This window comes from Lontra canadensis, unplaced genomic scaffold (genome assembly GCF_010015895.1).
Source record: "Lontra canadensis isolate GAN:19392208 unplaced genomic scaffold, GSC_riverotter_1.0 scaffold48, whole genome shotgun sequence".
NCBI classification, from domain to species: domain Eukaryota; kingdom Metazoa; phylum Chordata; class Mammalia; order Carnivora; family Mustelidae; genus Lontra; species Lontra canadensis.
This window is the reverse complement of record NW_022631042.1, coordinates 9,535,440-9,550,681: the sequence shown is the minus strand read 5'-3', so window position 1 is coordinate 9,550,681 and position 15,242 is coordinate 9,535,440. Positions and strand designations below refer to the sequence as shown.

The window sequence follows — 15,242 nt, the reverse complement described above, 5'->3', positions numbered from 1 at the left end:
CCCTGAAACAAATAATACATTATATGCTAATTTAAAAAATAAAGGATGGGATCAGGAAGGAGGGAGACAAACCATAAGAGACTCTTAATCTCACAAAACAAACTGAGGGTTGCCGGGGGCGGGGTATGGAAAGGGTGGTTGAGTTACGGACATTGGGGAGGGTATGTGCCATGGTAAGTGCTGTGACATGTGTAAGTCTGATGATTCACAGACCTGTACCCCTGGGGCAAATAATACATTATCTGTTAATAAAAATAATTTGTAAAAAAAGAACAAGTAGACAAAACAATAACCAAAAATGTTTAAAAAAATTGAACAGTCAGTTGAGTCAGTTAACATTTGTAGACACTCCACTCAACCACAGTAGAAATATAAATTCTCTTCAGGGCAGTTGGAGTATTCACTGAGATAAAGGATAACATTAAGAGTTTGGAAGAATTGTAATCACCAAAGTATATCTTTGACCATAATGAGATTAAAGTAGAAATCAGTAAATGTGATACATGGGAAAAATGAAATAAAATAAAATCAACTGTGAGATTTTGATTTTTTTGTGATTGAGTGTCTACCACATGCAAAACACTGTGCTGGAGACACTTTGATTTTTTGCAGGTGCCATGAAGTGTGTGACATTTTCTCTTCCATTTTTCCTTTACTGGCTTACTTGAATATACTCGGTGTCTGCTTTGTGTTAAAAGAAGATCTCTTGAAGATGTTTAATGTTTAAACTGTCGTTACTTAGTAGGACCATCTTAATCATCAGCATATACCAAAAGATTTAAGGGCTATGGGAGTATGAATATTTAATTTGCCATACCTACCATGTTAGGCTAATGAAACTATGATCTTAATTTAAAAAACTTGATCTACAAGAAAGATAAAATGGATACTGTTGACCTTTATTGTTCATTTGTTATGTGGCTCTTCATTATATGGCACCAATTCCCATCTCACCATATGTTCCAGAGCCCCTTCCAATGTCAGCACCATCATCCATATCCTCTACCTTCCGGAAGATGCCAAAGGAGAGAACATCCAGTTCCAGTGGAAGCAGGAAAGTCTCCATGTAGGCGAAGTGTATGAAGCCTGCTGGGCCTTAGATAACATCCTGATCATCAACTCAGCTCACAGACAAGTTATTTTAGAAGACAGTCTTGATCCAGTAGACACGGGCAACTGGCTTTTTTTTCCAGGAGCTACCATTAAGGTTTGAGCCTTTTTTTGTTTCTTCTCCTTCCCTTTAAAACCTAAAGCTTAATCAATGAGATCAGACAAAGGTAACTATTCTTACCAAATCTACTAATAAAGGAATAGGTAATATTCTTATTTATGTTACCTTCTCTTTTAAAGATGGGGAGTCATTGGTCCAAAAAACATTCACTTATTCACCCATTTAGTATCTTTGAGGACCCATTGTGCCGTGTCCTGGGCTGAACCTAGGGAATGTAACCACAGAAAGACAGATGTGTTTCTTCCCTTCACATGGTTGTCAACTTCATGGGGGGTAGTTAGACGTGTCAACATGCAAATACAAAACAGCACAGTTTCTATGATTTGCTGGGTAAGTTTAGAGCTCTGGAAGTACAATATTCAATACCAGATCCAGTCTCAAGGGATTAGGAAGGTGCTCCAGATGGAGAATCTAGGCAGAGACCAAAAGGTAATTTGAAGTTGGCCAGATCGGAGGAGTAGTGTTTCTAGAATCAGAAATCATATACATAAGGCCCAGATGGCAAGAGCACAAGCCAGTTCTTAGACAACATTCAGTGTTCACTTTTGTCTGACAGATTTTGAGTTGAGACTTGTGATAGTTGAGTCAGGAAATATGGCCAGTGACAAACTTTGAAGATCTTGCAAACTGCTATAGAGTTTGAGTTTTATCTTAAAGGGAGTTGCTGAATTGCTCCAAGTATGTCTGCCCATCAGATTTGACTTTTTAAATATATGTTTAATGACAGAAGATGGGATGGAAGGGAGAAAGTGCAGGTAGAGGAACCATCTAGAGGGCTGGTAACAGAAATCCAGTGGGAGACCCTGTTTGCCAGATGTAGGGGAGAATGTGGATGGACTTCAGAGATTTTTAGGAGAGGGAATAGAGAAGATTCAGGACTTCCTGACATGATGAGGGGGTAGCAAGTGGTGAGCACAAGGTTTGGGCAGCTGGGTGGATGGCAGTGCCATTCATGGAAACAAGAAACACAGAAGGAGGGACACCTGGGTGGCTCAGTGAGTTGAGCCTCTGCCTTCGGCTCGGGTCGTGGTCTCAGGGTCCTGGGATCGAGCCCCACATCGGGCTCTCTGCTCGGCGGGGAGTCTGCTTCCCTTCCTCTCTCTCTGCCTGCCTCTCTGCCTGCTTGTGATATCTCTCTCTGTCAAATAAATAAATAAAATTAAAAAAAAAAAAAGAAACACAGAAAGAGAAGCAGGTTCACAGAAGTTGATGAATTCACTCTGGACATGTCGATCTTTTCTTTAATGGAGATACACTTGATGGATAATAGTATTTTAGCTTCAGGTGTGACATGTAATGATTTAATATTTACTTATATTGTGAAATGATCATCCCAATAAGTTTTGTTAATATCCATTACCTCCCTTGTTTACAAAATTTTCTTCTTGTGATGAGAACTTCGGGATCTGTTAGCAACTTTCAAAGATGCAATATGGTATTATTAACTGTGGTCCACCAGACCTTGTGGCTATGTTGATCTTGATAATCCTAGGGACAGTCAAAAAGAAGTATTTGGTGGAGGTTAGATAAAGAAATCAGGGACTCAGAGGAAATTTGGCGATTATCAGCCTTTTGAATGAACATTGAAGTCATGGGCTTGCCTCCCCAGAGAGTGTAGAAGAAGAAACTGTGCCTAGGCAATATAAAGAATGCTATTAGACCCTCAGCTGGACTTTCTCAAGTTTCCAATATATGAAATTAAAGTGTAAATACAGCTTGGAGAACTTTTTAAAATGCAACTCAGTGGTACAATCTGCTGCTCGAAGGAGGTGAGCTTACAGGAGTAGCAGCAAGTAGAACATAAACATTTATGCTCACCTTTTTTTTTTTAAGATTTTTAGAAAAATTTATTTAGTTGACAGACGGAGATCACAAGTAGGCAGAGAGGCAGGCAGAGAGAGAGAGGAGGAAGCAGGATCCCCACCGAACAGAGAGCCCGATGCGGGGTTCGATCCCAGGACCCTGAGATCATGACTTGAGCCGAAGGCAGATGCTTTAACCCACTGAACCACCCAGGCGCCCCTGCTCACCTCCTTTTAATAATGCTTTCAAATTCTAGAAAAATGATTCCAAATTATTTAGAACCCATCAAGGTTCTAAAGGAACTCCCCGACATCATAACTTCTTGTTTAACAAATCAAGTGCCAGACAATTTACTTGAAGTCAATGAAATCACACTAATTGACTAGCATTAGGAACAGGCATCATCCTTACTAGGTGTGAGAAAACACCCAGTAAACCTTATGGAAATTTGTCCATATTCCTAGTGGTCCCTTGAAAGAGAGTCCATGGATTCCTTTCATATGGGTGTAGGAAAGAACTTTTGTAAGGATATCCCACATCCTATCCCACTACCGCTTGATTAAGAAGGATTTCTGTTGATGTTGTCAACATTGGCAAGAAAACACAAAAACCCAGGAAACACAAGGGGACCTCAGGGCCTGGGATTCACATTCTTTTCCCATGATGCTCATTTATCATTTGGACTCAGTACCCTCTACTCTATAAATGCAATTTTTATGCCTTATTTTACAAGCTGTTACACTAATCTAATTAGCCATTCATTTTCTTAATGGATTGTACTTTAGTACTATCCCTGATAAAAATGCATGAAATGTGGTTTTACTTCAGCAGTGATATTCAATTAAATTACAACCTTGTGTGGGTTGATAGTTTTGCTTTGTGGTCCATGATCTTAATCCCAAACTTACCAATCATACGTTTGAGACTTGCCTGGTGACCTGTGGACAAAACCATTGTAGTAATGATATCTATCATGCTCTTTGACTGGATATCAGGTAGAGTTTTTCTCTGATGTTTCTTTTTGAAAATTCTTTTTAAAACTTGCAATAACATAATCTAAGAATTATTTCACCTCCTTTGCGTGACCACCTTCTTGCTTTCTGGTTCAAATATCTGAGCATGAAAAAGTTGCTTTTGCCAAGTGATTTGGAATTCTAGCAATAAAAATTGTTTATTTAAACTGTATGCAACCCCTTTATTAAATATTTCTCCTTCACTTGATGGCGTCTGAAACAAAAACTAAATATAACCAATTAAAAAGCATAAGTGCATCTCCATGTTCCTGTTGGTCACAGGGCGTGTTTTAAACATTGTTTTATTTGGGGCTTTTAGTTTTTAGGGTTATTGTCTGTTTGCTTATTCTACCTACATATTACCTTTTCTATATTCAGTAAAAGTCTCCAAGATATTTACATCCTAACTAAATCAAAGAGTGAGCCTAACAGCAATCGAGAAAGTATGCTTAATTACAAAACAGAGCTTAGTTGCAGAAAAAAATGTCCAAGCACAGACAGAATATTCTTAGTCTAAGTAATAAGGGCTACTTTTTACTGAGGGCTCACTGTTCCAGGAGCACGCCTGCGTACACACACACAGACACACACAGACACAGGATTTCATATATATCATCTCATATAATTTCATCTTTTTTAAAAAATTCTGTCTTTATAAGCCTATAAAACAGGTGCTATATTAGCCCCATTTTACAGATGTGGAAAGCAGACATAGATGTGTCGAGTAACTTGTCCAAAATATCCCTCTCACTCATGGGAGAGCCAGAAGCTCACATAGAGGAATCTGACTTGATCTTGATTTCATTGACCATATGGCTTTACTCTTAGAGGTCATCAGTAGAAACTGGTATGATTCTGTTTGTCCTATGTTTCTTCCCAACATCCATTTGTTAAACTATCTGCCCATTTTCTTCCCATCACTCTCTGACTTAGATTAAAAGATACTTGTTTTTTCTCTTTCTCAATCTGGCTCCAGCTTTTTTCCATTTGCACTGCATGTTCCTCCCTCCAGATGACTGATTTTTATACATTAGGATTTAGTTAAGTCGGATCCAAGGACTAGTCTCTTTCTTCTCCTACACACTCTTCCAGCTGATTTTATTTTCACGGTTCTGGTTCCTGGACCGTCACAGATATTGACTCCTGACCTCAAGGGGATGGGAGTATTAACATGTTTTCCCTGTGGAAGGAGGAGGCATTTGCAGTAGCCTGTGTGGGAGGAGATACAGTATAATAACGATGAGATGCTAAAGAAAGAGAAATCACCAGTCTCATGGCTGCAGACTGCCCAGGACTAGGGTGTTAAGAGGCAAGGACCAGATACAGAGATGCCACTGACAAAAACTTCAACGCTATTCCTTTACAGGAATCACATCATGCTCCCTCCATACTCAAGACCTCTGATGGTTTCCTGTGGGGGCCTACATGATTCTCCCTGGCATGTAATCCAAGGCTCCGGAGTCTAGGCCCCACTTAACTTTCATCCTCATCTCCTGCTCCACTCTGCTCCAACCTCACACACACAACACAGAATTTCACACTCCTACACTTTAGAAAGGCTTTTCCACCTTCTTTTTTCTCTGCCTAGTAATTCCCCAGCCTCCTTAAGGACCCAGTTCCAAAGTCACTGTCTGTGTGAACTTGGTGCATTGTTCATGTCTCCCTCCTCTCTGTGTTGGTGTGACTATGGGGTTGAACAAGCAAGAATTGGGGTTGGAGACTGGCTGTGGAAGACAGATCTCTTTGTTTCCCCCCAGTGACCACTCAGGCTCAGTCTGAGAGCTTCTTTATCTCTGTCCTCTTTGCAGGTTCCAAGACCACCAAGAGACCAAATAAGTCATCTGATCATTTTAGTCTCTCAGACAGTCTCAGTTCAATAACAGATATGATCGGTTCACCCTAATCACCTAAGCTCCGAGCTTCATCCATAGCTTCTCCCCTCCTCCGGCTTAGGTCTGCTGCGTGGCGCGGCAGTGGTCAGCATCTTCTCCTTCCTCACCACCCCATACATGTCAGCCCCTGAGCCCTCCAGGACTGCATGTGGGGGAAGCGGAAGAAGCAGGAGGCAGGTATTGTTAGAAACTGGAATTACGGATGCCTTGGCCTGGCAAGCCGTCACAGCGTGGCTCTCTCTTTAGTCTACCTTTGGGGTCTTTGGAGATCTCCCCGCTCCTCACTAATGCTTGGGATCTCTCACCTGCTGTTCTTCGATGCATCTCTCATGGCTGCTTCCTCTTCCAGCCATGGGGCCTCGGGTTAGTGATTACAACCTATTTCCACTGAGGGCTTCTTGCCCCTCCCGGGAGCCATTTGGGGTAGGATCGTAGACAAAGTAGGCTGTTTCTTGTGTCCATGGACCCAAGCATACTCTCTAGTAAACATTCACCTTGCATCCATGATTGGGGGGAAAGTAGTTACTTCTAAGCACAGCCCTCTTCTTATGTAGCCATCCTCCAGGCGGGTCCAGGCACAAGTCCAAGCTCATTCAGCATACCATCCAAGTGCTGTCCTTGAACACCAGTGCTCCAGGCTTGAGGAGACATGAAGGACCTTCCTCCCCTGCTGCGGTCACGGGTGGGACGCATAGTTCACCACCAGCCCTCTCTCAAGAAATCATTTCTCTGCTGCTCAGCTTCCTACTCACACCAACTTTGAGTTTGTATCCCGGCAGTGTGAGTGAGTAACTAAGCCCTTTTTTACCTCTTTCACTGGGTCCCTGTAGTTGGTCCGTCCCACCCTCACCTTAGAATGTGACGTAGTTCGTGTATCCTCTTACAGGGACATATACCTCTATGAGAGCACTTACAACCTTGCTTTCCATTTACATGTCCCTCTCCCTGGTGAGAAGTTCATCTTTTTAAGCTTGGGCACTATGTCAACTCTTTGAATCTCCAGTGTTTGGATGTGATGGGTTTTTGTTAACAGAATGAATGTTAACAGGTGTTAACAGAATGAATGTTAACAGGTGTTAACAGAATGAATGAAAAAGTGGAAAAAATAACCAGAGGATCTAGTTTATGATGGAGGAAGATGAATTTCATATTCAATGATTACTTGAAGAGAGCTGAAAATACTGTGAATGAAACTGAAGACAGTAAAACTCTGAAGAAAATGGGTTTAACTACATCAGTTCAAATCTTGGCTTTACCATTTATTAGCCACGTGGCTTGGGACAACTTATTAAATCTGTTAGTTCCTCAGTATCTTCATCTGTAACGGGGATAATAACAGTATCCACCCAAGCTGTGATAATTAAATAAGAAAATACATATAAAACCCTTACAACAGTCCCTAGCACCTAGAAAGAGTTTAATAAATATGTGTTCTCTTTATTGAAACTTTGAGAATAGTCTCCAAAAAGAAGTGAACATAGAGGAAAATGTGTGGAAGGCGAAGGATTGAGCTAACAACTCAGATTATGAGGTGGGGGGAAATGGGATAGAAAAAATACAGACCTCACAAATTATGTCATTTTTTTTTTTTTTTTGAAAAGATTTATTTATTTATTTGACAGACAGAGATCACAAGTAGGCAGAGAGGCAGGCACAGAGAGAGGGGGAAGCAGGTTCCCTGCTGAGGAGAGAGTCCGATGTGGGGCTTGATCCCAGGACCCTGGGATCATGACCCGAGCCGAAGGCAGAGGCTTTAACCCACTGAGCCACCCAGGCGCCCCAAATTATGTCATTCTTATACGTCATTGAAGTAATGTCAGAATCAAATTTTAATGCAAATGATTAGGTCAGACACAAGTGTTGCCCATACATGTAACCTTTGGCAATCAAAATAAGAAGTGGTTTCCACTGAAATTAAGTTTCAATGCCACCCATGTAATCAGAATTGTAATAGTTTCTATTATTAACAACAAATGATTTTCTTAAATGCTACTGTTCATAAAACAAGGGAATAGAAAGGAGTGAGTATGTAAACTGCCTAGCTGATGACCTTGAAAATAGGGTTTGAGGGTGTCGGGTCAGATAGGAAAGATGAAAATGATTCACGTTCCCAGTGCATATTTCTCCTTGTCTTCTTTAGATTTTTTTGCTTCAGTTTCTTTGGGAATATTCAATTCATTTCATCTGAGCCTGTTCTTGTTTATCTCAAGTAGGGCAGAATGATATAAGACCAAATAGAGTAATTAACTTAAGGAGTTTATGTGATCTGGAGAATTGCAGTTATAGGTCACCAGTTTAAATCTGCCCTGGGTTGGTAGAAGGCCATTACCATCTGTTGGCTCTTGGGTAATTAACATAAAATAGATGTATAACAGTATTGGCTTTTAATATCGAATCCGGCCTTACATTTGTTGTGCTTTTTGATTTGGGGTTGGTAAGCTTCAAGAGGTTATGGGATTCATCTGTTCTTCCTATGTTTCTCCTCTGTTCTCTTTACAAGTGCATGACCTTGCCTGACTCGTCTTCCAATGTTTTTCCAGAAAACTTGTCCATGTGGAAGAAAAGGCACACCACATTCTTATGCTTCTAATTACCATCATGATGGTAATTTATTTCCCACAAATACCTAAGCAGCCCTTTGTTCATGACCAAATAGGTGGGGTTCTAAATGCCAATAAATACAGTGCTGCAAGTTGAAAAGCCCCCCAGAGCACCACCCTCGTTAGCAAGACCCCAGAGGAAGCAGATTATGGCCTCATAAGGCAAGCGACTGAAGCCTACTCAGTATTGAATCACCTGCCTTAATTACTGGTTAAGATGATTCTGGCTTCATTTCCAGAATACCGCATCCCTTTTTAACTTTTGTATATGATTTCTAGAAGAATCAAGAATTATTTGTGTCTGTTGTTCCTCTTCAAAAGACACAGAGTGTCCTCTGCTGGTTCATCTGCAGTTGCTAGAAGAGCTCAGGGTGCCCACAGCGGCCATCCCCCAGCCTGTGGGCACATGTCTCCCGGTCAGGTAGCTGTGGGTCTTTGTGTCACATTCGAAAGTGGGAGGCACATTTGTCCTGCCTAAAGTGGGGCAACAGTTCATCTTAGGGCAACTTCTGGTGCTCCAACTCTGTGACAGTGGTCTTGGTTTTGCCATCAAGGTTTATGGGAAATGAATCAGCTTTCTAGCCCTTTCCAGGTAAGACTTAGAGTATCGAGGGGCGCCTCTGTGGCTCAGTCATTAAGCGGCTGCCTTCGGCTCAGGTCATGATCCCAGGGTCCTGGGATCGAATCCTGCATCAGGCTCCCTGCTCAGCGGAAAGCCTGCTTCTCCCTCTCCCCTTGCTTGTATTCCCTCTCTTGCTGTGTCTTTCTCTGTCAAATAAATAAATAAAATCTTAAAAAAAAAAAAAAGACTTAGAGTATCGAGGATCAGCATTTCACCTTGGGTAAGAGTCTCATATCCAGGAATGATACTTGCACTAGTGTGGGTGCTAAGCAATAATAAAAATAGCGACCCTATGGTGATAAACAGTAGTGACAATGACAATAGGAAGAGTAGTCATGATGGCATCTCATGAAGGCTTCATACGCGCCAGCACCAGGAGGAAGGCTGTATCATCCAAGTTTTGTTTCTCTAGTCAGTAAACACTGGGTGTCCATAATTGGAGGCTTAGCACTCCATTTTCCTTAGTCACTCTTGAAACATCTGGACAATTCCATCAAAGCTCTCTCTTTCCAGCTCCTCAAATATACAGCTAGCAATCTGACAACATCCTTCATTTCAAGGTCAAAGACAAACACTAAATGTAAGTTCGTGGAGGGCCAGCCTGGAGCTCCTTCAGATAGCCGCGTGCCGTCCGTAACTCACTGTCAAAGAGAAAATCCACAAAGATCAGTGAGGCACTCACAGGAGAACCCAGAGGCGGATGATGAGGAAAGAGCTGTGAGCAAGTGTTTGGGTTTTGTTGCTGTTTTTTCTGTTTTCCTCACCTTTTCATAGTACCCACGAAACAGAGTTTCCAAATGGATCAATATATGTCACAGAGGCAACTCTTGGTCAAGCACGTGCTTCATTTTGTTTGTTTACTCTCCTCTTTGGTGGCAGTGAAATTTGTAGTTTGAAAGCATGAATCATTCGTGACTCTTAGGTATCTGTGTGTGTGTATGTGTATGTGTGTGTGTGTGTCAGAGAGAGAGAGAGAATGCATGTGTTTTGCTCAGTCACCATAAATAAATGTTTATACCTGCTCAGCCAGCCTCGTTACATCCGGCTTGCAAAGGCATAAATCACGGGCTTCTGTCGACTCTGGAATTGACCCACAGATTAAATGCAGATCACTGTGAGATAGATGCTGTTCCGCATATTTTTTATTGTTAAGAACTCTTCCCACTCTGATTGCTAGGCCTGCACCTGCTAATCTTTCTCTCTTTATTACCTGAGTTCATTGCGTAGCTAGCAAAGAATTCCAGATTATTCCTTCTACACATTTATGTCAACTTGTGTTGAGAAGTAAATCAGTGCTAGACGTCACAGATTCTGTGAGGAAGGTTTGTCCTTTAGCATAGGCTATGATTTGATCACATGTATTTAAAGGAAATTTCTTTTAAAAGTGATTTATTAAGTTTTTCCGATATAGTCCAGGGATTTGGAATAACTAAGTATACAGAATTTAGAAGGGTCATACGTTAATCTTTTCTCTGTTACTGTTTCCTCTTTATTACATTTACTGTTGATAAATACGCAGTAATAATGACAATTTTCCTGTTTAACAAACACCAAAGGTCCTAATGAAGACAACAGCAATTAGGTAAATCAACAACCCATTAAGGGGGAGCATTAAGTCAGAACAGGAGAGTCTATTAATTTTCTTATAGCTCTTGTACATTAAGCATTTGCCAAATTCATTGTCCCAGTGGACGCTAGGCACATCTCCAGTCCTGAATAAGAATTGGAGCTTTCATTCTGGGATTCTGCTGTCACCTGTCTAGTACTTTTTGTCATGAATTGTGGAATTGTTAATGCAGAATAAAAGGTCATTATGTCCAAATTAAGAAAACGTGTAAATCAATTTGTCGGAAAATTTGAAGTCTTCATGCAGGTTGAAGCTAGTGAGGAAAACCCAAGATGAATGGTGAAAGGGGTGATCACACTCAAAGCAGAGCTCACTTTTAAATGTGCCTTTTGGGGGATGTAATCCCCTAGCAGATCAGGACCTGCCTGCTATAATGCCCAACTTGTCTTCCAGAAATCAAGCACCCCAGACGATCCAGTCAATGATTTTATGTTATTTTTCACAGTATCAGGACAAACAGGAGGAAATCAGATACGCTTTCCAGAAACGTGCTTTGCAAATCGCTGTACTGGAAACTATCTGGTGTGTATCTTGAGGGATTTGAGTCCCGGCTTTCTAATGAGGATAAACCTGAACTCAGTAAGGCTTGTGGCTAGTCCATGTTCCCATGTCTTTTTCCATTAAGAATCGGAATGTTAGCTATGATCTCTCTGGCCGGGTTCCAGCCTGGTTAATTGCATGCTGTCTACCTAAATTCCCTTTGCTTGGGATGTTTTCACTTTGGATTGCATTGCTTTTATTGTCATGTTTCCCCCAAGAGGTGAGTGCATGATATCGTAGAATGAGCCAGAATATAATTTGTCAAGCTAATAAGAGTACTTTGGGGATGAAGGGTTAAACATAAGTAGTGTGCTTTTCACAATTTCCCTCCGATGCTGCCTATTTGTACAGTAATTAATGGGGAATAACATTAGTGAAACATGGAATTGGGCCAAATCACCATGACAAGGATGGCAATAACACGGAATCAATTCTGGTAAATTCTACTGGAAGTAACTAGTCAAACAAACCCCCAGAGCCTCCCTGACTGGTGCACCCTTTTTTGTTTAGTTTTGATCTGAAGCTGCCATATGTTCCATGAGATTTATTTTACTTTATACGAACATCAGAAACATAACATTTTTCATCATTTCTGTGCCTAGTACAGGACATAGCATGGCAACCTGCCCAGTGACACTCACTGAGGAAGGTTTGTTAAGCATATGAATGAAGTTTGTTAAGCGAATGAATGAAGATGGTTTACCATCTTCATTTACCGATTTCTTGAGATACCCCAGTCTTTAGGAGGCATGTCACCAACAGTATCTCATCTAATCCTCACAATTACTCCCATTTCACAGATGAAAAGACAGAGGCTCAGAGAGGCCAATGGCTTCTCCAAGATCAAACAGTTTTGTCATGTTTTACTAGAAAGCCAGCCCTTTCCTTCCTCAGTCTCTTTTAGCCTCCCGCATTGTACCTGGCATCCTCAGCCTTAATTTGAGAAGGCAAGTCCAAAAACCTCAGACCCTGTGAAAGTCAAGTTGATCTCCAAAGACAAGGTTAACAACCGCCCTATGGAATTTTACATTGTTATTCTTACTCTCATTACTCCAATTCAAATTTGTCACTGTTGCCACTTTGGAGTTGTCATAACTGTTGCCAAGTAATTATACACTTGTCACAAAATATACCATAAATCAAAACTTTATGAATCTTGGTACAAAGTGGTTCAAATGTGAATGCTTAATGAATCCAGAAAATAATGAGAAAATCTATTCTTTAAGCTCCCTAAAATTCACTCACCGTGGCTGAGTCTATTGTGTTGACTAGAGAAAATGCACTTCAGCCCTCCTGCACCTGGACTGTGTTCATAGCCAAGTTTTCCGTTTTTTAACTGGCATTAAATTGCCTAGAAATTGAATGTGTGGAAAATGGTAGAATTCATTTTGCCTCATGAGAGAAATCATTCTCTTCCTATTTTGATTTTTTTTTTAAATATAGCATGAAAGTCTCATTCTTTAAAGACCATTGACCCGGGATGTAGGAAATACGTATTTCTATATGATGATAGCTCTAGCTTAGAGAAAGGCTTAGGAAACACAGCGATACATAGGCTGTAAGTCAGTCAATTTCCAGTCACTCAATCACACATCCCAGTGTAATCCAGAAGCTCCTCTACCAACATATTTTATTTCCAGCCAGATATTGGCTAATTTATGACTCTGCCAACAATGCCATTTTAATTAATTTTATTCATCTTATTTCTCTTTCCTCTGCTCCTCATATCTCATCTATTTGCCTTGCCTAGATTTTAATTAAAAAAACTCTCCTCTCTAAGGAGCAATCTGAAGTGGCAAAAATAATCACTTAAAATATTACAGTCATTAAAACATTGGCTGTGGTGGAGGCCATGCATTTTCAATTTTCCTACAAATGATGTTTTAGCTTCCTTTTAAAGTGCACTTTGTATCTGAATTGTCTGCCACCAGCCAGTTTGGCTATCAAAAATGGTCTTCCAGCTGGGTGGGCTGAGTGACAACTCCTTAATGGAGGAAATGGATGGCTCTCTGCTCATGTGGAGGGGAAGGCATACTAGGCAGATTTCATTCCATCTGCCACCAGCTCTCTGCAAGCTGGCATTGCCCAAATGCCCAATATACTCATTCCAACAAAAAGGATAGCGTCAAAAAAATAAATTGTAAGGCTACAGATGCCTGAAAGAAGCATCAGGGCCATTAGACCCCAGGGAGATAATATTAAGAGGTGCCTCCGTGTTCGTCTTTGATGAAAACCTAATTAAACTATGGTGGGGGCAACCGTGAGTACTTTTACAAGTACAGAGGTGAAGTCATTAACATTTGCAGAGGATAAAGGGAGCAACCTTAGAAAAATGCTATCCTGAATTGTGGCCAAGAACTTGTTATATTGAGGAATTTGCACTGATGTTTCCTGTTGATGGTTTTCTGAATGGCAAATTCTTGTCACTTAGCTACACTGTGTTCTGCTTTTCAAGTAAAGGAAACCCGTTGAGCTGCAAAGTAGGAAAATATTTTCGATTGACAAATAGGAACAAATAAGGACTATATTTAAGGGATTTTTGAAAATTGGCGAACTCTGGTGCCTGGAACTATGAAGTATATGTCATTGATCAGTGCTAAAATAGTGACACAAAGTAAAAATAATTATAATTAATGCACATTGGGAGGGCTAGAAATAGAAATTGTTAGAGCCATCTTCAGAATTTATACCGTTATTTTGTCCCAAATACATGCTTACTTACCTGATATGTATTCACCATGAGTTAGTCAAAAGCTGTAACTCAGGAAATCAAATTTTATGATCATTTGCTCAAAACAAACAAACAAACAAACAAACACGTTGATGGATTCTTAGTATGCTCAAAATACTCCTGAATTCCAAAATATTCCTATTTTTATCATATCAAGAGCTCATGTATCTCACAAAGTTAGACATATAACTGTCTTACGAACTTGTTTAGATTTTAATTGTTATTACATAGAAGTGACATGAGTTTGAATAGATGCTAAACAAAAACAGCTGGGTATTAAAATCACTGAGAGCAGTTTTCTGAAATTCTTCTCATACTCTCAGTGCACATTTCTCTTGGATTTTAACATAGTATACTGATACTACACAATGCAAGTTCATCTGTAAAAAAAAAAAAAAAAAAAAGTGGCAACGACATCTTGCATTATTAAGTTTTCCTGTCCTCAGAGGATTTTTGGTAATCTGCCAAAATTTGGAGGGCCTATAAAGTTCTAATTGATGCTTCTATCTGCCCTAAATGTGAATGAATGTTTGCAGTATTTTTACCATATGGCTATTGTGGGACATATTCTTTCACATTTTACTAAAGGTCTGAAGTTGACCTGAAGCATTTTAATGACTATTCTAATGAGAAACACAATTAAAAATGGGTTTACATATGTTTCTATCTCTCTTTCCCCTACTGCTAAGAGTATGGACTGTAACAGCTTATTTTTGGAAAAACAATCCAGAAAAAAAAATGATTATTGTACAGCACTCAGATGTTTCAGAAACACACCTCCACAGGTCATACTACTTGTGCTTCTAACAGTACCCCAGGGAACGGATATTATTGACATCATTCCATAGCCTGAGAAACTGAGGCCTGCAGGGGTTAACTGACTTATGCAAAAGCATGTAGCTATTAAGTAGAGCAAACACACTGAAACAGGCTTCTGATTCCAATCCTCAGACTCCTTGAGGATGGAAAGCAACTGAGTCTTCATTTCTTGTCATCTTGATTGGTTTTGGTTTCTAGGATTTTGTTCTTTTCCAACCTTCATCTCCTCAATTCACGTAAGTGCTGAATTAATGGAGGTAGATTCTTCAGCGCACTGGTTCCCATCCAGAGGCAGAAATGTACTATTAAACAAGCTGATTCTATCTCAGTCCAAATGCATTCAGGCAGAAGTTCTGAGTTGGGG

The 15,242-nt window shown here is 40.3% G+C and overlaps 1 protein-coding gene across 2 annotated transcripts in view; it reads left to right on the top strand.

Annotated features, from left to right (window-relative positions):
* RELN (reelin) overlaps nucleotides 1-15,242 on the top strand; it is a 499,373-nt gene that overhangs the window by 289,533 nt on the left and 194,598 nt on the right. For both annotated transcript variants that reach the window (XM_032873314.1, XM_032873313.1), the window contains exon 10: nucleotides 967-1,207. In XM_032873314.1, the coding sequence (XP_032729205.1) occupies nucleotides 967-1,207 (241 nt within the window). The remainder of the gene's footprint in view (nucleotides 1-966; nucleotides 1,208-15,242) is intronic.